The 25,129-nt window shown below is 40.3% G+C and overlaps 2 protein-coding genes across 2 annotated transcripts in view; both read left to right on the top strand.

The window, feature by feature from the left end:
- Positions 1–20,736, top strand: part of LOC139320252 (probable E3 ubiquitin-protein ligase HERC6) — a 42,096-nt gene extending 21,360 nt beyond the window's left edge. Inside the window, exons 15-23 of the mRNA XM_070948484.1 lie at positions 1,644–1,751; positions 3,574–3,744; positions 5,756–5,902; positions 14,027–14,193; positions 15,704–15,770; positions 16,654–16,724; positions 18,099–18,282; positions 18,715–18,817; positions 19,534–20,736. Coding sequence (XP_070804585.1) covers positions 1,644–1,751; positions 3,574–3,744; positions 5,756–5,902; positions 14,027–14,193; positions 15,704–15,770; positions 16,654–16,724; positions 18,099–18,282; positions 18,715–18,817; positions 19,534–19,757 — 1,242 coding nt within the window. The 3' untranslated portion in view covers positions 19,758–20,736. The remainder of the gene's footprint in view (positions 1–1,643; positions 1,752–3,573; positions 3,745–5,755; positions 5,903–14,026; positions 14,194–15,703; positions 15,771–16,653; positions 16,725–18,098; positions 18,283–18,714; positions 18,818–19,533) is intronic.
- Positions 20,737–23,407: 2,671 nt separating this feature from the next.
- Positions 23,408–25,129, top strand: part of LOC139320257 (E3 ISG15--protein ligase HERC5-like) — a 43,883-nt gene continuing 42,161 nt past the window's right edge. Inside the window, exon 1 of the mRNA XM_070948490.1 lies at positions 23,408–24,029. Within this exon, the coding sequence (XP_070804591.1) occupies positions 23,663–24,029 (367 nt within the window). The 5' untranslated portion in view covers positions 23,408–23,662. The remainder of the gene's footprint in view (positions 24,030–25,129) is intronic.

Here is a 25,129-nt window from a genome sequence, read left to right as displayed (position 1 = left end):
GTCCTTCTTTTCACTAGACATACCCAGCTCCTCCAACCATTCTTTATATGTTTTAATCTCCAGTCCTGTAATCATCTTTGTTGCTCTTCTCTGCTCTCTTTCTAGAATCTCAACATCTTTTTTTATATCATGGCAATCAAAACTGGATGCAATATTTTAAGTGTGGTCTTAGCAAGGTATTATAAAGTGGTACTAACGCTTCATGTTGGGTGAATTCTAGCATTGCGGTTTGTAAATCCCCAGGTTAGCCTGGGGGTTAGCAAATTCTTCAAACTAAGTTAATTTTAATCTATTCAGTATACTGCTTCATAGTACACCGAGAAGTTTCTTACCTTAGGGTTGACTTGAAAATCTGAGAACCATGTGAGCAAGTACTTATAAAACAGCAGTGGGTTTGACCAAGATAGTGCATAGAACAATTATCATTTTAAGGAATTTTATGAGGAGAACATTTCATTGAACAAAAATTGTATTATTAAAGATCAATGTTTAAACCTTTTTTCCAAGACACTTTTAGATTGTTTCCCTGTAGCTCCTAATCCCATAATTTTCCTGAATTAAGACAGGAATTACGCATTTCTTATTTTTGCTAGGTTTCTGGCTCGTTTCACATGTAAACCAGTGGATACGCAACGAGCTTTTCTTCTGGAGCCTGGAGTGTGGAGCAATTCTCTCTTTGCGAGAAGCTCTGATTATTTCATGACAAGGCTAAGAATGGTGTCAAAGGATGTGGCTTAATAAAGTGCTATTGCGTGTACAGTCCAGTTGCTAGCTTTCACCCTACAGGCTGAACTAGAACCACTTATGAATACTAACAGGAAATTCAAGAACTACGAATATGTATTATTTCCTGAATTTCAAGAGCAAGCTCCCTATAAAGAAAACAGTATCAAAACTTCTTGTGTATCTTCCTTCTTCCCATCCTATCTAAGCAATTGCTTGTCTCTCTTTCGCGTTTAGATTTCGCGTTGATTGGATCTGCTGTTGTGTTTTTATCACTGTGTGAAAACTCGCAGATTTATTTTCTTAATGCTTGAACAGGGCTTTTCTCTGAGTACAGGTAGTCATGAGCACAACTGAGTCCAAAATTTCTGTTATTAAGTGAGATATGTGTTAAGTGAGTTTCGCCCCATTTTACAACCTTTCTTGCCACGGTTGTTAAGTGAATCTTTCTTCCCCATTGATTTTGCTTATCAAAAGGTCACAAAAGATGATCACATGACCTTGGGACACAGCAACGAACTGTTGTAAGTCGAGGACTATCTATATCTGACATATTCGCTTGCCTAAGAGGTGAAATGGACTGCTTTGCTGTGGAATTGTGAAAAGTTCTAAATTAGGGAATTGGGGAATTTGTGATTTTTCCTTTATGGCAGTTATGTAATTGTGCCCAAGCATAAACATTTGCTTTGAGAGAGATGGTTCATTGTTTTTATTTTTGAGGTGAATCTGAAAACATTTGAATTCCACATTGAGTAGTTTAGCTGTTGCATAAGTCCTTTTCTTACCAGGAAAGAGCAAAAAAAGTATATTGATGCAGGTTGGAAGCCAAAGGGGCAAAGGCAGTTGGGAAGCGAAGGAAGTTTTATGAGATATTCTTTTCTTTCAAAAGATTTCCATTTTTTCCCCCTTGCAATATGCAGAATATCCCAGAAGAAGAGAGATTAATCTCTTTCTGCCGTTTTCCTTTCATCTACAATGTACCAACCAAGAGGGAAATACTTTATTACGGGTCCTTTGTTGTACAAGAGGTAAAGAATCTTTTTTTTAAAAAAAATATTCTTGCTTATTGGAGAGCTGGTGGGGTTTCTCTTGTTTGCAAGAGAACGTGCCAATTTTTTTTCCAGTGCAAAAAAAAAAATTGGGCTTCGAATAGAGGAGCGGAAATGTGTCAGCCTGGGAAAAGACTAATCGGGAATTTGCTTTGGGGAAGGTGGCATACCATTTGTGTAGAGCAGTATTTTTTGATCTTGGCACCTTTTAAGAGGTATGGACGTCAGTTCCCAGAATTCACCAGCCATCCAGACTGGCTAGGGAATTGAGGTCTACATCTCTTAAAGTTGCCAAGGGCTGATTTGGAGCAGGGGTGTCAAACTCAAACCCTGTGGGCCAAATCCAGCCCATGGAGTGCTTAAATCTGGCCCACGGGCCCAGCCTGCAAGTATCAAAGGACCAGCCCACTGTGCCTCTGCTGGCCAAAGATGGGCCGCACAGAGGCCCTGCGAGGTCCCCCGCGGCCCATTTTTGGCCTCCCCGGCCTCCAGCAGCATTTTTGCCCACCATGGCCCGTTACACCCACTATGCCCATGCATGCCCCCCAGCCCTCCAAGATCAAACACAACGAAATCAAATTTTACACCCATGACTTGAGACTTGGCAATGAGCCCCTTTATATCTTATGGATGAGACCCCCAATTTATTTGTTTGTTTATGTTTGCACCATTCAAAATATGATAGGGAGTAAACTCCCATACCCCTATAATCAGCAGTAATACGACCACAATTGAGCCCAAAATCTCTGCTGCTAAGTGAAACATTTGTTTAAGGACGTTTTGCCCCCTTTTGACTTTTTTTGCTGCAGTTGTTAAATGAATCACTGCAGTTGTTTAGTAACACGGTTGTTAAGTGAATCTGGCTTGTCCATTGGCTTTGCTTGTGAGAAGGTCGCAAACGGTGATTATGTGACCCCTGGACAGTGCAACCGTCATAAATTTGAGTCAATTGCTAAGCATCTGAATTTTGATGATGTGGCCATGGAGATGCTGTGATGGTCATAAGTGGGAAAGACAGTCATAAGTCACTTTTTTCAGTGCCGTTATAACTTTGATCAGTCACTAAATGAACTAATGTTAAGTCGAGGACTAACTGTAAAGACAAACAACACAAAGAAGCAAGTAAATAATGAATAATATAGGAGATTCCATGCAACCCTTTTTCTTGTCATTTTTCCTGCAGTACTTTGGCCTCAGAAACAGTTGTACATGATACAATATGTCATGGATATTGGTTACCAATGGTTTGAATAAAATAAGTAAAGTTTCATAAAGGCTCAATTGGTTACCATTTAAGGAAGTTCCAAATCATATTTTAGTTCATTCCCTACCATCTTTCTCGGCTAGCACTTTGAGAATGGAGATTTGAAGAAATGTCCCAAAGGTGTTTTTTTTTTTTTCAAGAAGCAACTGGACTTTCTGGTTTTTCTTTGAAGACGTTTCACTCCTCATCCAAGAAGCTTCTTCAGCTCTGACTAAAGAAGCCTCCATCCAGTCAGAGCTGAAGAAACGGCTTGAATGAGAAGCGAAACATCTTCAAAGAAAAACCAGAAAGTCCAGTTGCCTGGTGAAAAAAGCACCTTTGGGAGAGCCATGACCTGGATGACTGAGAATCTCTATAGACCTTTAAAGAAATGGCTGAATGCTGTTAGGTTATTTGAGGAGAAAATGCTTAAATATAAATGCTATCATCAGAATTGCCTTAAAAACAGGTTTCCTTTGATTTGCTTACATTTCTTCTATGATAAAATGTGAAAATTATTTATTGGTGTTTATCTCTTTTCCCCGCGGACATCTCCAGTATTTTAAAATAAACACTTATTATGAATTGTACAACAATTTGAGGCTGAGAAATAGTGACCTTCCAGAACCCGCTACCTTTACTCTGAAAGTGCGACGCGAGTCTCTCCTTGAAGACACCTGGCACAAGCTTAGTATATTGGAGGACACCTACCTGAAAAAGCAACTGCTGGTGAGCTACCTGTGGTCTGCTGATGCAGAGTTACCTGAGCTTTGAATCTGAGAACTGACTGGTGTAGCCTTCAAAATGGGAACTGCGTTTTTAAAAATCTATCCATAAGGTGTTTGTTTACTCACTATTTATTTCTATCACAGTTATACAGATAGTCCTCGATTTACGACCACAAATTTTTTTAATCCCATTTTTTATTAAGTTATAAATTACTATAAAGTATTATAAAGTACAAAATAGAAAAGTAAATAGAAGCGCAATGAGGGGAGAAGGGGAAAAAATGAGGAAAGATGGGGGGGAGAAAAAGAAGCATTGACTTCTGACTCTCTGTTACAGTAAAATAAGGCATTAACATCAAATCACAGCTTTTTGCTTTTCCATATTAGTATGGAAGTCATTTCTATAAAGATCTATCAATCTAATCTGTAAAATCCAAGTCAGAGTTTCATTCTTTTCTATATCAAGCATGAAGTTCAGAAGCGGTTTCCATGTGGAAACAAAAGTACTTACGTTCTTTTCTTTAATCAAAGTGGTCAGTTTTGCTATTTCAGCCAACTCCATCAACTTTTGCAACCATTCTTCCATGGCATGAATTAAAGTGTTTTTCCATTTTTGCACATACAATAGACTTGCTGCTGTCAACATATATCGTGACAAAGTTCCAAATTTTTTCTCCAGTTCTTTTTCCATTAGACCCAAAAGGAAGTTCTGGTTTCATTTTTATCTCCATTTTCAGAATTTTCTGTATTAAAATATGAATCATACTCCAAAACGATACATCATCTTAGAGAAATTCTCCTTTAAGATTATAATTTAATGTAAATTTTAAACCCTTCATCCACATATTTTCTCCTTGTTCAAGCATCACATTATATCCAAAATTCCTTGGCCACTGAATCATACAATGTTTTACATATTCATTTTTGGCTGAGCCCACAATTTCTATTGCTAAGTTGTTAAGGAACTTTTGCCCCATTTTATGACTTTTCTTGCCACAGTTGTAATTGTTAAGTTAGTAACAGTTGTTAAGGGAATCTGTCTTCTCCATTGACTTCTCAGAAGATCACAAAAAGTGATCACATGACCTCAGGACACTGCAACCCTCATAAATGAAGGCCAGTTGCCAAGCAACTGAATTTCCATCACGTGACCATGGGGATGCTGCAATGATCATAAATGTGGAAAATAGTCATAAGTTACAATTTTGAATGGTCATTAAATGAATGATTGTAAGTCAAGGACTACCTGTATTTTGCCTTAATTCTAAGAAACTAGACACAATTTACAGGTTGAAGGTTGCTCTTAAATTTTTCTGCAGCTAACAGCATCCAAAACCAGCCAAAGAGTTCAAAAAACATGAAATCCTTTTGACCTTCTACAAATTCAGAGCTTTTCTGCTATTTACTAAAGGAATTCAACATTTTTCAGCATTTTTCAGCTTTCTTTGTCCATCTGAAGAAGGATGTTTGTGTTTCAATTCTTTCATGCAATTCTTAAAGCTACAACTTTTTTCCTCAAATTTTGCAGAATCCTGAGTTGCCTGGGCGTTCTCCAGGTCTGTTCAGAAACCTTGGGGACCCTTGTAAAGAAGATTTTGAAGCAGGTGGGAGGGGGATTATGGTAGGGAACCATTCAGAGGCTGCGTCATGTAACTATCTGAGATTTGCTTCCAGTCATTGCTCTAATGGGGCACAAATGAGATTGCTGGATAAAGGCTAAGCACAATTGTTAACCTCTGCTTAAGGGCTTTTACGGACACTGATTCCTCAATTGTTTTCGTTCAGTGAAGTCAACAGATGCCTTGAACTATCCCAAAGGTGCTTTTGCAAAAGTCAACTGGACTTCCTTGTTTTGTTTTGTTTTGTTTTTTTCCTTTTTCAAAGGAAAAAACCAAGAAAGTCCAGTTGCCTTTTGGAGAAGCACCTTTTGGACAACTATGACCTGGATGATTGAGAATCTCCATAGACATTATTTGGACTACTTTTCCTTTCTTCTTTACTTGTTTTGGCAGGTTCAATTTGAAAATGAAATGTCTAGTTATGGAGGTACAGGTTACCTGGTGGAATTCTTTTCAGAGGTGTTTGAGAAGGTGGTACAGCCAGAATATGGGATGTTTATGTATCCTAAACCCACTTCCCCAATGTGGTTCCCTCCCAAGGTAAGTTTATCAGACCCAACTCCAGTTCAAATGAACTCAATTCATCAAGATGATACCTACCAACACCACCCCCATTAACCCAAGGTGGGATATGGGATCTTAATGGGGGGAAAATATGTGCAAGTTTGATTTGTGAAGTTCTACACCTGGCCTTTTGTTCATTGAAAAAATAGTCTGGGAAACTTCAAAACACCTAACTCAGGAATTATGAGGATTTGTAATCCCGAAACCTCTTTGACGCCCCAAAGTTTGGGAAAGATGCCTTAAGGCAGGGGTCCTCACACTAGGCAGCTTTAAGGCTTGTGGACTTCCAACTCCCAGAATTCTCCAACTAGCACAGCTGGCTGGAGAATTCTAGCAATTGAAGTCCATAAGTCTTAAAGCTGCCAAGTTTGAAGACCTCTGTCTTAAGGGACTGTTGGAAGAAATGTCCTTCTGGGTTCAGTTCCAAGTGGGGAAGAAGACACTGGTAACATGGTGGCTGTTTGGAAAGATGGATCATATGCCTTGAAGATGTTGGGTGAAGAAAAAATGAGAAAAAGGGACGAGATGCTGAGAGTCCCTTGGTTTTATACCCTCTAGGGCCCCACCTTAGTGTTTCCTCTTCCTGTATAAGAAATATATCCTAATTGGTTGTCAGACTCCCAGGGAGCCGGGGGGGGGGGGGTTAGCTAGCCTTGCTGGCTAATGTAATCTTCCCAGGTGCCATGTGATGAGTTTCTGCTGCTAGATGGGTCCTTTGTGTTGCAGATGGGATGTTGAGGCCTTAATGGCCCATTGGCAAAGTGGAGGGGGATGAGTTTCTGTCTCCCTTTTAGGAGGAAATATTCTGCTCTGTTGGAAGAAATCTCCTTCTAGGTTCTGCTCCAAGTGGGGAAAAAGACACTGGAAACATGGAGATTGCTTGGAAAGATGGTTTAATGGTGGACAGGATCACTTTTTTTTTCTTTTTTTTTTTGAAAAAACATGGCTTGAGTTCCTGAACAGAAAAGGGCAGATACAGTAAATCCTCGGGTTTTTATGCTCTCCCTGGCTCTGAACTTCCTGGGGCCCAGAAAGAGTATCCTGATTGGTTGTCAGACTCCCAGGGGGTGGGGGTCTTAGCTAGCCTTGCTGGCTGATGGTCACATGTGCTTCCCAGGTCACATGTGGTGAGTTTCTGCTGCTTTGTGTAGGGGGCTAATCCTATCTTTGTTGGATCTTTGGCAATTCCTACTATGGCTCTGCCTGAAGGAGGTAGATCTTTGTTATGTAGAATAAACTGGCCCAGGCCTTAATAGCCCATTGACAAAGGGTGGGGGCAGGAAGATGGGAGCTGCTTCAAAACATGCTTATCCATTTCTCATCCAGGGAAATATAATATTCTGCCTTTTTCATATTTCCTAAAATATTTCACTCTTCCAGGAAAGGGGTGGGTACTAACTTCCTACAGCTCTTTTTAATATTTCCTAAAATATTTCATTTTTCTAGGAGAGGGGTGGGTTTTAACTTCCAATAGGACTATAAAACTTGATCTGAATAAAAGGAAATATTTAGCCACTCTGCAATTTGCACATTGATAAAGAGCACTAATTTGAAAATATGTTTTCTCATGATGTCTTACAGGGTAATATAAGAAGTCTGTCAGGAAGAGATAAGACTTTTTGTAAGTCTCATTATAATAAGACTCATTATAATTAATATAGGTAGCATATATTGGTAACGGTGATACAACTCAATAGAATACTTTAGATGATTTATAGAGAACTTTAATCCCATTGATCTAATATAGAAAGGTTACATAGAGATTGTTTAATTTTAAAGTGAATTTAAGTATTGTGATTATTTAGTATTTAAGTATTAATTGCATTATACTGTTTAGGGATAAGAATAGAAGAATGAATTGTTAAAATATTGTTTTTTCTCCCTAACCCCTTCGAATTAATTATCCTGATCCTTATATAACGATATTTCACCCACCCCCAACCAATTAGTATATGAAAATTTGGGGAAAATTAATACAAAAGACAACGATGGCAACATCTTCACTAACAATAACTAAATCAGGGAAAAAATTAACAACAAACCCAATACCTACACAATCTTCACCCGCACAACAAAAAACTATAGACACGATGTTAACGACAGACAAAGAAAAAGCTGCTAGTGCACACAGCATACAGAATATACAGTCTATACTAGCTATGATTCAGGAGGGGATGAACAAAACCCAAGAAACAATTGCAAATAACCACGAAGAAACAAAAAAGAACCATGAGGAATTGAAATCAGAAGTAGGACAAATAAATGATAATATTAAAAAAATGGACGATAAGATTGAGAGAATACAACAAAACATAGTTAAAAACGAAGAACGAATCCAAAACATGGAAGCCAAAATGATTCTAACGGAGAAAAAGATGGACAATATCGAACAAAATCAAATGGAGTCAACTAGAGAACTCGAAGAGTCAATTACCCATTTAGAATTAGAAAAAGCATCATTCTTCTTACGATTTCAAAATATTGCAGAAACAAAAGGAGAAGATCTAAGAGACCTGATGACAGATATATTAGTAGAGGCTACCCAAAAGGAAAAAACCGAAATTAGTAGGGAAATTGACGAAATATATAGAGTCCATACGAACTATGCTCGTAGGAACAAACTACCTAAAGAAATACATGTTAGATTCGCACGTAAAACTGTAAAAGAAGAGATCTACACGTCCATGAGAGAGGGAAAACCCTGCTACCAAGGGAAAGAAATAATAACCTTAAAACAAGTTCCAAGAAGAATAAGAGAATACAGAAAAAACTACAACTTTTTGACAACCCTACTGATTCAACACAAAATAATGTTCCGCTGGCTGGTGCCAGAGGGAATCTTAATATCCTGGGACGACAAAAAATATAAAATCGATACGATAGAGAAGGCACAAGAATTCTTTGATACTCACTTTATAATAGAAGAGGAACAGGAAACTAGACGTGATTCAGATAATGTAAACCAGGAATACCCCACGGGGGAAACAAAAAAAGGGAAGGAAGAGAAGGAGCCTAGGGAAAGGGAGAAGATGGAGAGAGAAGGGGCTAGGGAGAAAACGCATATGGTAACAAGAAACACAAGTAAACTTAAACTAATAAAGAAAAACTAAAGGAAATGGGACGAGAGTTGAAATTAATCTCAATTAATATAAACGGCCTTAATCTACCAACCAAAAGAACACACACTTTCAGAAAACTTCAAAAATTAGACATAGATATTATCAACCTACAAGAAGTACATATCAAAAAACAACATCAACAGTTACTAGAAAACAGAAAACTTGGAACACTATTCACCTCACTATCAGATCAAAAAAAAAGAGGTATCGCAGTATACATTAAAAGCCACATCCAGGCAAAACAAATCTACACAGATGAAGATGGCAGGATACTAATGATAGATATTAAGATGGAGACCCGAAATATGTTATTGATATCAATATATGCCCCGAATGGGAGCCAAAAAGAATACTTTAAAAAGATACACGATAAAATTAAAGAATTAGACTACGAACATCTATGTATAATAGGGGACTATAATGCAATCGTTGATATGGAATATGGCTACCAAAGTAATAAAAAAAATAACTCTAGGAAAAAGACACTACCTGATTCTTTTAAGGACATGACTCAAGAGTTACAATTGAAAGATGCCTGGAGAGAACTGAATAAAACTAAAAAACAGTATACTTATTATTCAAATCCCCATCAGTCCTGGTCCAGACTAGACATGGCCTGGATGACCGCAGAATTAAGAGAAAATATAAAAGAAATTGAAATCACACCGAATATATGGGCGGACCATAGTCCTATAACAATAGTCTGGAAAGGCCAACCAAAAAGGGGACGATGGATGATGGATAGAGAGATCATTAAAGATAAAGAATACATAGAGATGATAAAGAAAGAGATGGAGATATTTTTCCAAATAAATAACAGGGAACAAACATCATTGCAAGTCCTATGGGACACTACAAAGGCATATATAAGAGGATTAACAATCTCATTTAAGGCGAAGAAAAACAGAGAGAAACAGCAAAGAAGAAACGATTTATTGACGGAGCTCAGAAAACAGGAAGCAGAATTACAGAACAGACCTGACAAGAAAGAGATCAAGGGGAAAATAAATCTCATCAAACATGAAATAAATTTAATAACAACAACAGAAATAGCTAGGAAAATCAAAATGGCAAAACAAAACCAATTTGAATTCGCAAATAAAACAGGACGTTGGTTGGCTTATAAACTAAAGAAAGAAAAGGAAAAAAAAATAATACACCAACTACAAGACGAACAAGGGCAATTACAGCACATGGACGAAGAAAAAAAGCGAATCGTAAGAAATTTTTATCAGGAACTATATGCACAGGAAGAAATTCAATTGGAAAAAGTGAAAGAATATATAAATAAATCCAACATTCAAGAAATAAAGGAAACTCAAAGAGAACTCTTGAACAAACCAATATCGATGTCAGAATTAATGGAAGCAAAGAAGAAGCTGAACAACAATAAAACACCAGGTCCAGACGGCATCCCAACGGAATTTTACAAAATTGAATACCAGCCAATAGATGATATTTTATTACAAGTCCTAAATGAAGCAATCTTAGAAGCCAAAATTCCCAAATCATGGATTGAAACAATCATCACTCTGATACCCAAAGAAGACTCAGATCTCACCCAAACCAAAAACTACAGACCTATATCACTTCTAAACGTAGACTATAAACTATTTACATCAATCATGGCCCAGAGAATGAAGAAAATTATCGTGAATTACATCCATCCTGATCAAAATGGATTCATTCCAAACAGGCAAATTAACAAGAACACAAGAACAATAATAAATATACTGGAATATTATGAGCAAAAATCGAATGAAAAGATGGCTCTACTCTTCCGTGACGCACAAAAGGCGTTCGACAATCTTAACTGGGGATTCTTAATACTACAATTAGAAAAAATGGGAACCGGCGACAAATTTTTAAATATGATTAAAACAATATACTCAGACCAAATTGCAAAAATATGGATAAACGGAGAGACAACAGACCAATTTAAAATATCTAAGGGAGTGAGACAAGGATGTCCCCTCTCTCCTATATTATATATATTAGCATTGGAACCACTGTTGAATGAAATCAGGAACGACAATGAAATAAAAGGATTAAGAACAAAAAACCAGGAGTATAAATTACAAGCATTCGCAGACGATGTAGTATTCATTTTAGAACGACCAAAACAATCAGGACTGAATTTACTAAGGAAGATAGATCAATATGGTGAAGTGGCAGGATTGAGAATTAATAGGCAAAAAACAAAACTACTAACCAAAAATTTGACAAAAACCCAGGAGAAAGAATTGGAAGAGACATTAGGAATACAAACAACAACCAAAATAAAATATCTAGGAATCTGGCTCACCAATAAGATATCATCCCTCAAAGAAGACAATTACATCAAATTGGCCAAACAAATCCAGAAGGACTTAGAGGTATGGAGTAAGTTGAAATTATCACTACTAGGCAAAATTGCTTCAATTAAAATGACAATTCTACCAAAAATACTATATCTATTTAGAACAATACCGATAAACCCAGGAAAATCATACTTCAAAGACCTTGACAAAATGATATTAAAGTATTTATGGCATGGAAAAAGAGCCAGGATTAAACTGAAACACTTGCAGGACACTAAAGAAAGGGGTGGTCTGGGACTACCAGATTGGCAAACCTATTACATTGCAACAGCTTTAACTTGGATTAAGGATTGGATGACACTTAAAGATAAAAGAACACTAGCACTAGAAGGATTTGACCTGTCAAAAGGTTGGCACGCATTTCTATGGGAAGAAAAGCCCAGACAACATGAACACTTCAGGAGACATTATATCAGAGGAGCACTGGCAAAAATTTGGACTGAAATAAGGAGAAAACACTACGACAAAATCCCAAGATGGCTATCAACCATGGAGGCCCAAATCTACCCGAACACAATGGACACAGACAGGATGAAAACCTATGACGAATTGTTGAACACAGAGGGAGATATGAAAACAAGAGAGGAACTGAGACAACAAGGCACGGATATTGATTGGTGGCCGTATTTACAGATAAAATCAAGATATAAAAGTGATATGGAAAAATTTGGAATCCAAAAAGAAAGAAATGAATTAGATAAAATTATAATGCAATCAGATGACAAATTAATAACTAAAATATATAACTATCTATTAAAATACAAATTGGAAGAAGAAGTGGTGAAGGAAAATATGATTATTTGGGCCAAAAATTTTGGATATAATATTAACCTAGAGAATTGGGAAAAAATATGGAAAGTAAATACTAAGCTGACAATGTCCGTGCCCTACAAAGAAAATACGTACAAGATGTTTTATAGGTGGCATCTCCCCCCTGCACGGTTGGCAAGGATGTTTCCCAATACTAATCAGAACTGTTGGAAGTGTAAAATACAGAAGGGGACCTATTACCACATGTGGTGGTCATGCCCCAAAGTCAAAAAATTTTGGAAAACAATTCAAAGTCAGCTGGAAGAAATTACCGCCCAAAAAGTACCCCTCAGACCAGAAACTTATCTATTAGGTATACTGACAAAGGACTATAAAAAAGAGACACAATATTTGATAATACATATCCTAACTGCAGCTAGAATTGTCTTCGCACAAATGTGGAAATTGGAAAACACGCCACCAGAAGAAAAAATAATACAAAAAATTATGGAATGTGCAGAAATGGACAAATTGACCAAAGAAATACAAGGAAAAGAAGATACAGACTTTTACTTAATTTGGCAAGAATGGTACAAATGGTTAGATAAAAAAGACACGAAATAAGAGATTACCACCCAATACTACAAAAATAAGTAAATAACAGGAAATATCGTTATATAAACATTGATACAAGATGAAAGATAATATATATAGATATATTGATATATAATTACCGAAGTAGCTCTACTTTCAAAGTTCAAGTCATGCGACTTGATTTCATTGTATAGTTAGTTTATGTCTAGTTTGTTTTAATGTTTATGTCTATATGTGTATGTTTGTTTACAATAAAAATTTAAAAAAAAAAAAAGACTTTTTGTAAGGTCATACTATTTCGCCATTAGCTGCAGGAAAATGCAGACTAATTCTTAGGTGCAGGAAAAAAACAAGAGAGCCGATTTTGTCTATTAGTTAAGGTAGCACGTAGAAATCTAGAGTCTGTGAGTTCTAGTCCTGCCTTAGGCCTGAAAACCAGCTGGATGATCTTGGGCCAGTCACTCTCTCTCAGTCCAACAACTCTCATAGGGTTGTTCTTGTGGGAAGAAGAGGAGGAGAAAGGAGTAGGTATGTTCATCATCTTGATTTAGTTATAAAAATAAGGAAGTCAGGATAAAAATAAAGTAGGCTCTAGTAGAATATTAAAGTGCAACTAAAGAAGTTGGTGATTCATACTCTAGGTGGCCTAATACTACTCTTCATTTTACTAGGCCCAGGATGGCGAACCTATGGCATGTGTGCCACAGGTGGCACACGGAGCCCTCTATGCGGGCACGCCAGCTCAGCTCCACCGCGCATACGTGCGTGCCTCCCACTGGCCAGCTGATTTTCGGGTCTCTGCCACGCATGCGCGGGGAGGGGCCCAGGGCACATACAGGAAACACTCGCGCATGCATGGGGGGGTTCGTGCGTGATTGTACGGGGAATGGGAGCGTGGGGGCGCCCTCCCCCCCACAGCCCGTTTTTGGTCCCAGGAGGCTGCAGGGAGGCCTGTTAGGCCCAAAACAGGGTGCAGGGGGGTTGCATGCACATGTGCGGGGTGAGCGCGGGGGGGTCGCTCACGCATATGCAGGGGTGGGGCATGCATGCGCAGGGGCGGGGCAGGGGCGGCATGCATACATTGCATTATGGGTGCCGGCATGCGCGCGTTTTCGGCACACAGTGACAAAAGGGTTAACCATCACTGTACTAGGCTGTTTATCCCATTGTACAAACATGTGTCCCTTTAAATGTTGCAAAAGTAATCTGTATTCCTTCTCATTGACTGTGCTTCTTGGGAGTTATGGTGATGTTCTCTTGCTGTTTTGTTCTTGCAGCCTTCTGTGGAGAAGAATAAATATTTCCTTTTTGGTATTCTCTGTGGACTCTCAATAGCCAACCGAATCACTGCCTACTTACCCTTCCCACTTGCCGTCTTTAAAAAGCTGCTTAACAAAAAGCCAACTCTCAGTGATGTGAAAGAGCTAAGCCCTGTCCTAGGAAGGTAAATGAATTCAGTCCTATCAACTTACTAGGGACATTGAGTCTTAACTGATTTTATCCAGTCATTGCACTCTCCCTACAACTGACAAAACCATGTTTCTGTTTCAAAGGATGTGCCAAAAGTAATGAAATCCTAACATTTGAATGTGGTTTAAGATGACTTGGCCAAGGTGTAGAGATCAGCAAATCATTTGTCATTTCTCCCCTCATCCCTTCTTCAGTAGGGATACATCCCTTCTCTTGATTTGAGTTGTCATAGTGGAGTAACCTAGAGTAGAACACGGGTGTCAAACTAACGCCATCATGTGAAATTTTGTGATGTTTTTCGCGGAGCTGGGATGGGCGTGGCCTGCGTGTAACGCATCCAGTCTGTGGGCCACCAGTTTGACACCCCTGGAGTAGAAGACCTCCAGTTACATAGCTGTAATGGCTGACAGAGAAAGTGTTCTCTATGCATAACCAAAGGCAAGAAGTCCATCCTAGTTAAGGGGAAGAAAAAGATTGAGGTCTATCTGCTTTTTTCTGCTTTTTTCTCTTTATGGGATCTCCTTAGGCTCCCATCTCTGTATTCGTGTGGAAATGATTTATTAAATGTCCTTTAAAAGCATGTCCTTACAGTCCTCTGTAAGCATAGAGATTTTGTTCAATTTTTCAGCAGAAGCAAGGATAATAAGCCACAGATTTATGACAAAAATGTATTTATTCCAAAACATGTCTAGAAATATAGTAGCCATCACACACTTCTTCTGAACTGTCTAGGACAGGGGTGTCAAGCTCAATTTCATTGAGGGCTGCATCAGGGTTGTGTTTGACCTCGGGGGGGCGTGGCCAAGAGGCGTGGCCAGCTTGACATCACTCATAGTGGGGGAGCCTATGGCGGCCCGAGCGCTCTGCCAGTGACAACGGAGCTCATGCAGCCCTCCCGAGCACCATTTTTGATGCCAGAGGCACCACGGGCCATCTTTCGCTGTTTCCAGGGCAGCCCCACGGGCCAGATCTAAGCACCCAGTGGGCCAGATCCGGCCCACAGGTGTTAAGTTTGAGACCTTTGGTCTAGGAGAAGGAACGTTCTCTTTTGCCCAATGTAACTGGTGTCTCAGCCTAGTTTAGTAAATCCCAGTATGACCCAAATCCCAATAGAAGCATGTCCCCTTTAAAATTGGGTATACTATTTGGCCTTATTACCCACTAAGTTAGTTTTTTTAAATTATCTGGATCCAAAGGTTTTTCTGGAGCAGTCATACATATATCTTCTCTGAATCTTCTCACCACGTACTTGACTATCTGGATCAAGTTAGCCATTCTAACTCCAGCACTAGATATGATGGCTCAAAAGAGGGAAGCTTGAATCTATTCATGGTTGCATGGACCAGTCTGGGGATCTTCTTTATGTTCTCAGGCTTATAAAAATGTGAAACCATTCCAGGATGTATTTTTGATTGGCAATGTTTTAATATCTGCTGAAAGAACTTCATATAATATTTTATTTTCTATTTCTTTTTGTTATGAAGAAGTTTGCAGACAGTTCTTGAGTGTGAACTAGATGATCTTGAAGATAGGTTTCAGCTATGCTACTCTGTGAGTATCCTGCATTCTTTTATGATACCTTCTCAAATGCTTAATAATCTGGAATAGAGGCTAAAAATGGAAGAAATCCAGAGTGGTAAAATCAGTTAAAAGGTGGTAAAGTTTATCTTGCTGTGAGTGAACAAATAAACTGGAATAAATAGGTGAGTGATGCTAGAGACATCATTCTGAATCTTGTCTTGAGAAGAGAGTCTTCAGGGGTGTCATCAGAAATTTCAAGATGGCATCAATGATAGTTTAGTGGTGCAGTGGCCTAGAGGTGGAGCTCTCGCCTCACAATCAGGAGGCTGTGAGTTCTAGATAGAGGCCGACATTTCTTTCTCTGGGCACAATGAGAATATTTCTGCTGAACAAAACTCCACATTGGCAACAGGAAGGGCATTCGGCCAGTAAACTTTCAGCTCCATTCAGTTGCACAGACTCTACCCTGCAAGGAATTATGGAGTCATTAAAAGAAGATGATGATCAATGATCGTTTAGTCCAAGTTCAGCTTAGTTTTTTTTATATGCATCACATTTTATTTTACCACATCCTGCAGGCACAGTTGGGCCCTCCAGAGAAGAGCCACTAAAGGCTGAAATCTCATTCACACATTAAGTCATAAGGATTTGTTTATGGTTGGTATGCTATGTGAATCCAGCCATTATGGTTCACGACCTTGGTATAAAGTTTGATTGTTGTCCGAGTCTCCTTAGTTATTCAGTAAAATAGTTATGGGAAACCATGGTTTGAGACCGTGTGTGTACCAGCCAAAGCATTATTCACACTGCTTCATTGGCTGAAACTAGTGATGCCTACTATCCTGAGACTTTACTAATACATTAATTGTAGCTTTAACAGATTTGCCTAACATGCAGCAACTTTATTTTTCAGATTTCCTGGGACAGCATGGATGTAGACTTGATTGAAAATGGCATTTCGACAGCTGTAAACAATGCCAATAAGTATGTATCAATGACTCTTAAAATGACCCCTCCAAAGGTGCTTTTGTTACAGTTCAAATGATCCCCACCCACAATGACCAGTAATGTTAGAAGTAAAGGGAGATCATAGTTCAAGACGTTACTAAAGCACCATGTAGGAATCAGATAACTTCTTAAACTTTCAGTTACTGATATCCCCAAACATCTTGAATTTCTATGGGATTTTAAAAAATTGCTTCAGATCTAAACTACAGGTAATCTTATGATCGCTCACTCACTCACAAGCTGTTGCAGTATCCCTGTGGTCATGTGACCATGATCCGGGCACTTGGCTGATGCTTACATCACAGCCAGCCACTGTCAGGTGATCAGGAATTGCCACTTTCCCACAAGCAAAGTCAATGGGATAGCAGAGAAGGTTGCAATTCACTTCCTTATGCTTCTCTCACTTTTTCTCTCCAGTGCCAGCCCGCATCCCTCACCACCCCAGCACACTACACACCCAAAACCGTTGCCAGCTTGCCCATGCTCCCCAGCACCCACTTGTGCCCGATGCCAGCTTGCTTGTGGCACCCATCCGCACACTCTTTACCCGTTATTCTTCCTGCTTAAAGACCCAAGAGGGGCTGGGATTACGACAACAAATGGAATTTGCTAAGCAATGCAGTCATATGACATCATGCTTTACAACTGCAGCGTTTAGTGACAGCAATCCCAGTCCCAATTGCTGTCATAACTCAAGGACTGCTGTAGGGTGACAATTTGGGGAAAAGGTGAGGAAATGGGGAGAAAAGAGAGAAACATAGCTAACTAAAATGCAACAAGTCCAGTCTTTTAATTCTTATTTATTTATAAAATTTCAGTCTTGTTCTCTTTCAAAGGCCTAAATGTTGAGTAATATATACATTTTTTGCCTTGTGGTACAAAGACTTACCTCCAGTCTCAACTAATTCTTGTAAATATCAAAGTGAATATTTACTATATTAACAAATAAATGTAAACATATAGTTTTAGATTTATGAGCAACATTAACTGAAGAGATTAGATTCTGAACTCTGATGAATTTATTTAAAGGCCAAGAATTTGACCTTTTTTTTTTTTTTCTTAATTTGATTTATATGCCGCCCTTCTCCGGAGACTCAGGGCGGCTTACAATGTGTTAAGCAATAGCCTTCATACTTTTGTATATTTATACAAAGTCAGCTTATTGCCCCCACAAACTGGGTCCTCATTTCACCTACCTTAGAAAGGATGGAAGGCTGAGTCAACCTTGAGCCTTGGAGAGATTCGAACCAACAGTAATTGCAGGCAGCTGTGTTAATAACAGGGTGTTTAGACCACTGTACTATCAAGACCTTCTTGAAAAAAATCAGGCTTATTTTCTACTTTATAAAGGAAAGACTTTGTTGACAAATACGTGGATTACATATTCAACAAATCAGTGGATGATGTTTTCAGTGAGTTCAGGAGAGGATTTTACAAAGTCCTGGATGAACAGCTAGTTGGCATCTTTGAGCCTGAACAACTGATGGAAGTGGCAATTGGAAATGCCAATTATGATTGGGATATATACGAAAAGGTAAGTGGATGGAGAGATGTATTTTATGACAAGCATCTTTATGAGCAGATCATGATTGGAGGGATGGAACTATGCCATTAGCTACAGCATAATTTTCAATTGGCATGGGTAGGGTTTGGTAAATGGAATTAATTTTTCTCCATCGACAACTCTCATAGCTTATCAAATAAGTGAATGATAGAATTGCCTGGATGGCATGGCTGCAGATAAAGCTGCTAAAGCCTTTCTCTTTCCTTCTATCTTTCCTTCTTTTCTTTCTTTTTCTTTTTTCTTCCTTCCTTCCTTCTTTCTCACTGTTCAAGTGACTCTGAGTGGCTTATAGAATGATATATATGTATATATATATAATTTGATAGGTAGTTTAGTTTGTTTATTGTTATTGGTTCTTGATTTTTTTCCCCCATTGTCTGATTGATAATTTTTGCACTGAAGAATGCTGAGTATCAGGACATATACAGCTCAACGCACCCAACCATAAAGATGTTCTGGGAAGTCTTTCATGAGCTGAGTTTGGAGGATAAAAAACGTTTTCTGGGTAAGTATCTACATGCGAGTACTTCATTGCTCTTCTAAAGATCTTGAAGGTGAATTTCTTTCTGCGTTATGAGCTGTTACGAATGTTAGCAAGAAGGCATTCATCTCTCTCCAAAAGGGTCTTTTAATAGAGATAGTCAAGGAATTGAAATGATAATTGAGAAGCAACTCTATACAGGTAGTCCTTGACTTACAACAGTTCATTTGATGAACGTTCAAAGTTACAACAACATTGAACAAAGTGACTTATGACCATTTTTCACACTTAAGACCATTGTAGCATCCCCATGATCACAGGATTTACATTTGGATGCTTGACAACTGCTTCATATTTATGACAGTTCCAGGGTCATGTGATTCCCTTTTGCGACCGTCTTGACAAGCAAAGTCAACGAGGAAGCCAGATTCACTTAACAACCGTGTTACTAATTTAACAACTGCAGAGATTCACTTAACAAATGAGGCAAGGACAGTCGTAAAATGGGGCAAAACTCACTTAACAAATTTCTCACTTAACAGCATAAATTTTGGACTCCATTGTGGTCATAAGCTGAGGACTACCTGTAATATAGGGCTGGATCACTACAATTGATCCAAGTAGGGTAACAGATGTTTTATTAAATCCTTTTGGAGGCAATATTACCCTGAGCCAAAGAATCCCGTGTTCTTAGATCTGTCTGTATTTTCTGTTTAACTGATGGTTTCCCATTTTTCTAGTGTTTGTGGTAGGAAATGACAGGATCCCTGTGACAGGAATGAAATTTTGGAAGATAACAATTTCTCCATGTGTCTTGACCTCAGAGGATCATATGCCTGAGGCCCGGACCTGTTGGCATCATTTATTGCTGCCAATTTACTCAACCAAACAAAAACTGGAAGAGAAGCTTCTTCAAGCTATCAGCAGCAATTGTGGCTTTGGTAGATTTGCGCCCAGAGTCTAAAACAGAACTTGAAGATGCCACCTTGGAAGCTGTAGCCTTCTTTTGACCTCAGATGGGAGAAGAGATTGTCACAAGGCATTTTAGTTAGATGACTGCTGAGTGATTTTCTTGCTTTATTTAGAAATAAAGTGATCGTGTACAGCCTAAATATATAGTATGTTGAAAATATGCTGTTTTGTCTGCCGTGTAATTAGATTGAATTAAGATGGGTGGGGGGGAGATGAGAGAATGAAAGAATGAATCTGGTTATTTCTGAAAATACTCCTAGAATAGATTATCTTATTCCTGAATCTTAAAAGAGTTTTTAAAGAGTATTTTAGAATATTTTTAACTACCTCAGTGGCCAAGAATTGGTTCAAACCTGACCACAGGTATCTTCTGACATCTTGGTTACTGACGGATATTGAAGTGAAAAGTTAAAATTTTATTAAAAACACCCATTTGCCATTTTGTCATTCGGATTGTAAGAAACAATTGTAGACAAATTGTTGCTGAATTTTTCTATTCCTGTTAATATGGTGGAATCTGGGAGTGAGTTGAGGGGAGGAGTGAAAAAAAAACCTGTCTAATCTTGAGTTGGTGGTGAGAAGGAAGCAGCTGAGAAGAGATCTCCCCAAAAAGTTCAGTGTTTATATGGTAAATAGTGCATTTATCTGATGAGATACCTGTCTATAGGCAAGTAGCAATAAACATACTTTATGTGCAGCCAGAACCTGAAAATAACATTTAACACAGCACAGTACTTAAACAAAATGGTTCGGCTGAGATCTGCATACATGGGACTGATTGGGGTAGATTGGAAGGGGGACACCGAAATACAATTTTATGTCATTTTATTCTATTTTATATATTTTATGTATTAAAATATATTGTATCTTACCCTATAACTATTGTATTTTACCCAATTTCATTTTAAATTGTATTTTATTTTATTCCAATTTCATTTTAAATTGTATTTTATCCAATTCCATTTTAAATTGTATTTTATCCAATTCCATTTTAAATTGTTTTTATCAGATTTAGTAATAATTTGTGTCTGGAACTCTGCATTTTGATATGGCCTAAGGGCTAATCAATAAAGTAAACTAAACATATCATTCTGATCAGCTCTTTGTGTTGTTTCTGGTTTCTTTGCCTGACTGCCAGTCTTTCAAGATCAAAGGTTTCAAGTGTTTTGGCAGCTTCATGATGGGCCAGGAGCTGCCTTGGCCAGGTGTGCATCAGCAGTGGGAGGAAGAAGATGGTTAAGATCAGCTGGTAGAGGGAAGCCAAGAGGGCAGAGATGGAGGAAGATAGGACTTTAGTCCTAAGGGTGACTTGGCTGCCAAATGTCTGAATTTTGGTCACATGACCACAGGGGCACGGCAACAGTTGCAACTTCAAGGACTGGTTGTAACTACCATTGCTTCAGCACCGTCATAACTTCAGTCACTGAATGAATGGTTGTTAAGCGAGGAATATCTGTCCTGATGATACCAAAGTCCAAAGGAGGAGAAGATCTTAACCCAGCGTGTCGGATGTCCATGTAACTCCCCCCGAGTTTCCGAGAAAATGCACGCAGTCATAAAAGTCTGTAGAGTTTCTCAATCATCCAGGACATGGTTGTCCCAAAGGTGTTTTTTCAAGAGGCAACTGGACTTTGTTTTTTCTTTTGAAGACGTTTCGCTTCTCATCCAAGAAGCTTCTTCAGCTCTGGCAGGAGAGTGGGGAATGGAGGGATTTTATATTCTTTGCAGAAAGCTGGTCATTTGCATCCTTTTAGAGGGTTGTTGAAGCCCTTGGATAGTGGTTCTTGACAAGCACTTGGCATACAGAGAAACTTCCAAGTGCTTCAACAACCCTCTAAAACAGGGGTGTCAATCTCAAGTCCTTCAGGCTGGATCAGGCCTGCAGGGTGCTTAGATCTGGCCCGTGGGGCTGGCCTGGAAATAGCAAAGGACTGGCCCGTGGTACCTCTGCCAGCAAAAATAGAGCTTGGGAGGCCTCCCGGGCCCCATTTTTGGCCACGATGGCCTCCTGCAGCCCTCTGCCAGCAAAAATGGAGTGCGTGCCCGCCCCCAGGTTCCGATTTCTCTGGCAGAGGGCTAGCAAAACAAACTAAAAAGAAAACGAAAAGAGAAATGTTTCCCCTTTTGCTTTTGAGCATCCAAGAAGGGACAGGAAAGGAGAAAGGGAAGGAGGAAAGACAAAGAAAAAGAAGAAAAGATGGGAAGTGAGCAAGGAAGGAAAAATAAGGAAAGAGGGGAAGGAAGAAGAAAGAGGAAGGAAGGAAGGAAGGAAGGAAGGAAGGAAGGAAGGAAGGAAGGAAGGAAGGAGACTCTTCCCATCCTGCTGACAATCTTTTTGGACTGTTGCCTTCTGGCAGAAGATACAGAACAATTAAAACTCGGACCACACGTTTTCTGAATAGTTTTTATCCCCGAGCTATAATTGCACTTAACAATGAACTAAAGGGCCACCATCAAGTGACCTGTTGGACAGTATTACTTGGTCTGTTGTGTGGATGTTTGGGTGATTTAGGGGCGGGGAATTTGTGGTGGGTGGGTGTTTGGGGATTGTTATGTGTGTTGGACCTGGTCTTTGAGTGTTAAGTGAATTTCGTTGTATGGGTATACTGGGTATACACCAGTGGTGGGTTCCTCCCGGTTTGGCCGAGCCGGTAGCGGTGACGATATGATGTCACCGAACTGGTTCTCTTTGTTCGGGAGCTGGGCTGTCCCGCCCGCCCTCACGTTATCCTTACCTTTTATTTGGCCCCACCCCCAATCTATTCTCTGCCTTCCAAATCCCAGCTGATCGGCTAGAGGAAAAAACTGTTTAAACTCTTGCCGCAGGGCTTCAAAGGGCCGCCCTACAGCTGATCAGTGTTAAAAGGCAGTGTAGTGGTAGACCATACGCTCCAAAAACAAATGGGTAGACCGGTGCCTCCAAAAACAAATGGGTAGACCGGTGCCTCCAAAAACAAATGGGTAGACCGGTGCCTCCAAAAACAAATGGGTAGACAGGTACAGCTCTGCAAGCGGTTAAAAGCCTGGTAGACCAGTACCTCTGCTAAACACTAAAGAATTGTCACATGACCATCAAGCCACTCCCACAGAATAAGCCACGCCCACAGAACCGGTAGTAAAAAAATTTAGAACCCATCCCTGGTATACACATACAATGACAATAAAGTTATTTATTTATTATTTAAGAAAGGAAGGAAGGAAGATTATAATGAGAGTGAGGGAGGGCCTGAGGGAAATCCTGCCTTGGCCATCACAGGTTGCCCCCCCACGTCGAGATGGCCACGCCCCTCCTAAATCAAACACAATCCTGATGCTTCCCTCAATGAAATCCCCCTGCTCTAAAAAGGATGCAAATTGACCAGCTGTCTGCAAGGAATAAAAAAAAATCCCTCCATTCCCCACTCTCCTGTCAGAGCTGAAGAAGCTTCTTGGGTGAGAAGCGACACCTCTTCAAAAGAAAAACAACAACAAAAAAACAAGGAAGCCCAGTTGCCTCCTGAAATAAAAAAAGCCCCTTTAGTGCAGTCAGTCAGTGATGAAACGAAACCGAAACTCTGGGACCGAAAGCTGAGGGAGCCGCGGCTGGTGTGTGTCCTCTGCACAAAGCGCCAACGTGAATGCTTCGGAGAGGCTTCCAAAGAAGTGACAACTCGCGTGGGAGTTCCCACCCTTAATCTCCCAGCCGGTGCCTCCGTCCTGCCATCCAAAGCCAAATCCCCCTGCCCCGGATCGCGCCGCAGTTTCGATTTCCTCGCCAGGCACGCCTTCCCCTCTCTTACGTTTGCAAAGTCCAGCCGCCCCGAAAGCAGCCCGGAGAGGACCAAAAACGCGCGTCGTCCTGGAGCACTTGCCCATTTTTCCCTTAGGCGATCGGAGGCGAGGAAGGATCCTGCAGTCATGCCGTCCGCGCGGAAGAGACGCCCCCGCGGAGCCCCTAGTAGTAGTTCCCCGGCAGGCTCGGTTCCCAAACCCGCCCGCCGGAGGCCTGGGGAGCAAGTGGCCGAAAAACAGATGCGCGAGCGGCGATCCCAAGACAGCGATGGGTTGGATTCTTCTGCCGCCGTCTCTTCCCCGCCACTCCGAGCCCCGTTGCTCTTGTTCCCAATGGCGGGGTATTCCCGCAGCATCTTCAAAGAGGATCCTGAAGCCATTTGCCAGATCAGCTGTAAGCAAAGTTACTTAGCCATGGCGCAGGCACCTAAAACCGTCCTTCTTTTCGGCTGGGCTCAAGACCAACCGCATCAGCCCCTCGTGGAAAGTCGCAGTGAGTAACCGTAATCCGATGCCTCCAAATCCGGACGGCCGCCAAATGGCAGCAAAAAAAAACAACAAAAAAAAACCCCCACCTTTTATGTTAGAATGTAAAATAAACTGGAAAGGGACCTTGGAGGTCTTCTAGTCCAGCCCGCTGCTCAAGCAGGAGAACCTATATCGATTTAGATAAGTGACTGTCTAGACCAGAAATCCCCAAACTTGGCAGCTTTAAGACTTGTGGACTTCAACTCCCAGAATTCTCCAGCCAGCAGCTGGCTGGAGAATTCTGGGAGTTGAAGTCCACAAGTCTTAAAGCTGCCAAGTTTGGGGACCTCTAGATCAGGGGTGAAATCCAAAAATTTTCCCCACCGGTTCTGTGGGTGTGGCTTGGTGGGCGTGGCAGGGGAAGGATACTGCAAAATCTCCATTCCCTCCCCTCCTGGGGGAAGGATATTGCAAAATCTCCATTCCCACGCGACTCTGGGGCCAGCTAGAGGTGGTATTTGCTGGTTCTCCGAACTACTCAAAATTTCCGCTACCGGTTCTCCAGAACCTGTTAGATTTCACCCCTGCTCTAGACTCTTCTTAAAAACCTCCACTGATGGAGCGCCCATGATTTCTGGAGGCAAGCTATTCCACTGGTTAATAGTCCTCACGGTTAGGAAGTTTCTCCTTAATTCCAGGTTGCTTCTCTCTTTGGTTAGTTTCCAACCATTGTTTCTTGTCCTGCCCTCTGGGGCTTTGGAGAATAATTTGACCCCTTCTTCTTTGTGGCAGCCCCTCAAATCAGGGGTGGGTTCTACTTACCTTTACTACCGGTTCAGAACGGGAGCGTGCGCACTTCTGCGCATGCACAGAAGCTTATGCACATGCGCAGATTGTCCATTATGATGTCCAGGCGGATGGGCGGAGCCTTCCGTCGCTTTTACTACCGGTTCGCAAGAACTGGACAGAACCGGGAGCAACCCACCACTGCCTCAAATACTGGAATACTGCTATCATGTCACCCCTAATTCTTCTTTTCTTTAGTGTACTATGTATATATATCTTTGGTGTGCCCTCTGGGGATCGATCAGTGAGTAAGGTAGAGAGAGTAACCCTGTCAGTTTT

Source organism: Pituophis catenifer, unplaced genomic scaffold (assembly GCF_029215685.1).
Source record: "Pituophis catenifer annectens isolate HBS135680 unplaced genomic scaffold, rPitCat1.0.hap2 SCAF_8, whole genome shotgun sequence".
Taxonomy (NCBI): Eukaryota; Metazoa; Chordata; class Lepidosauria; order Squamata; family Colubridae; genus Pituophis; species Pituophis catenifer.
This window is presented reverse-complemented; position numbering and strand designations above follow the sequence as displayed.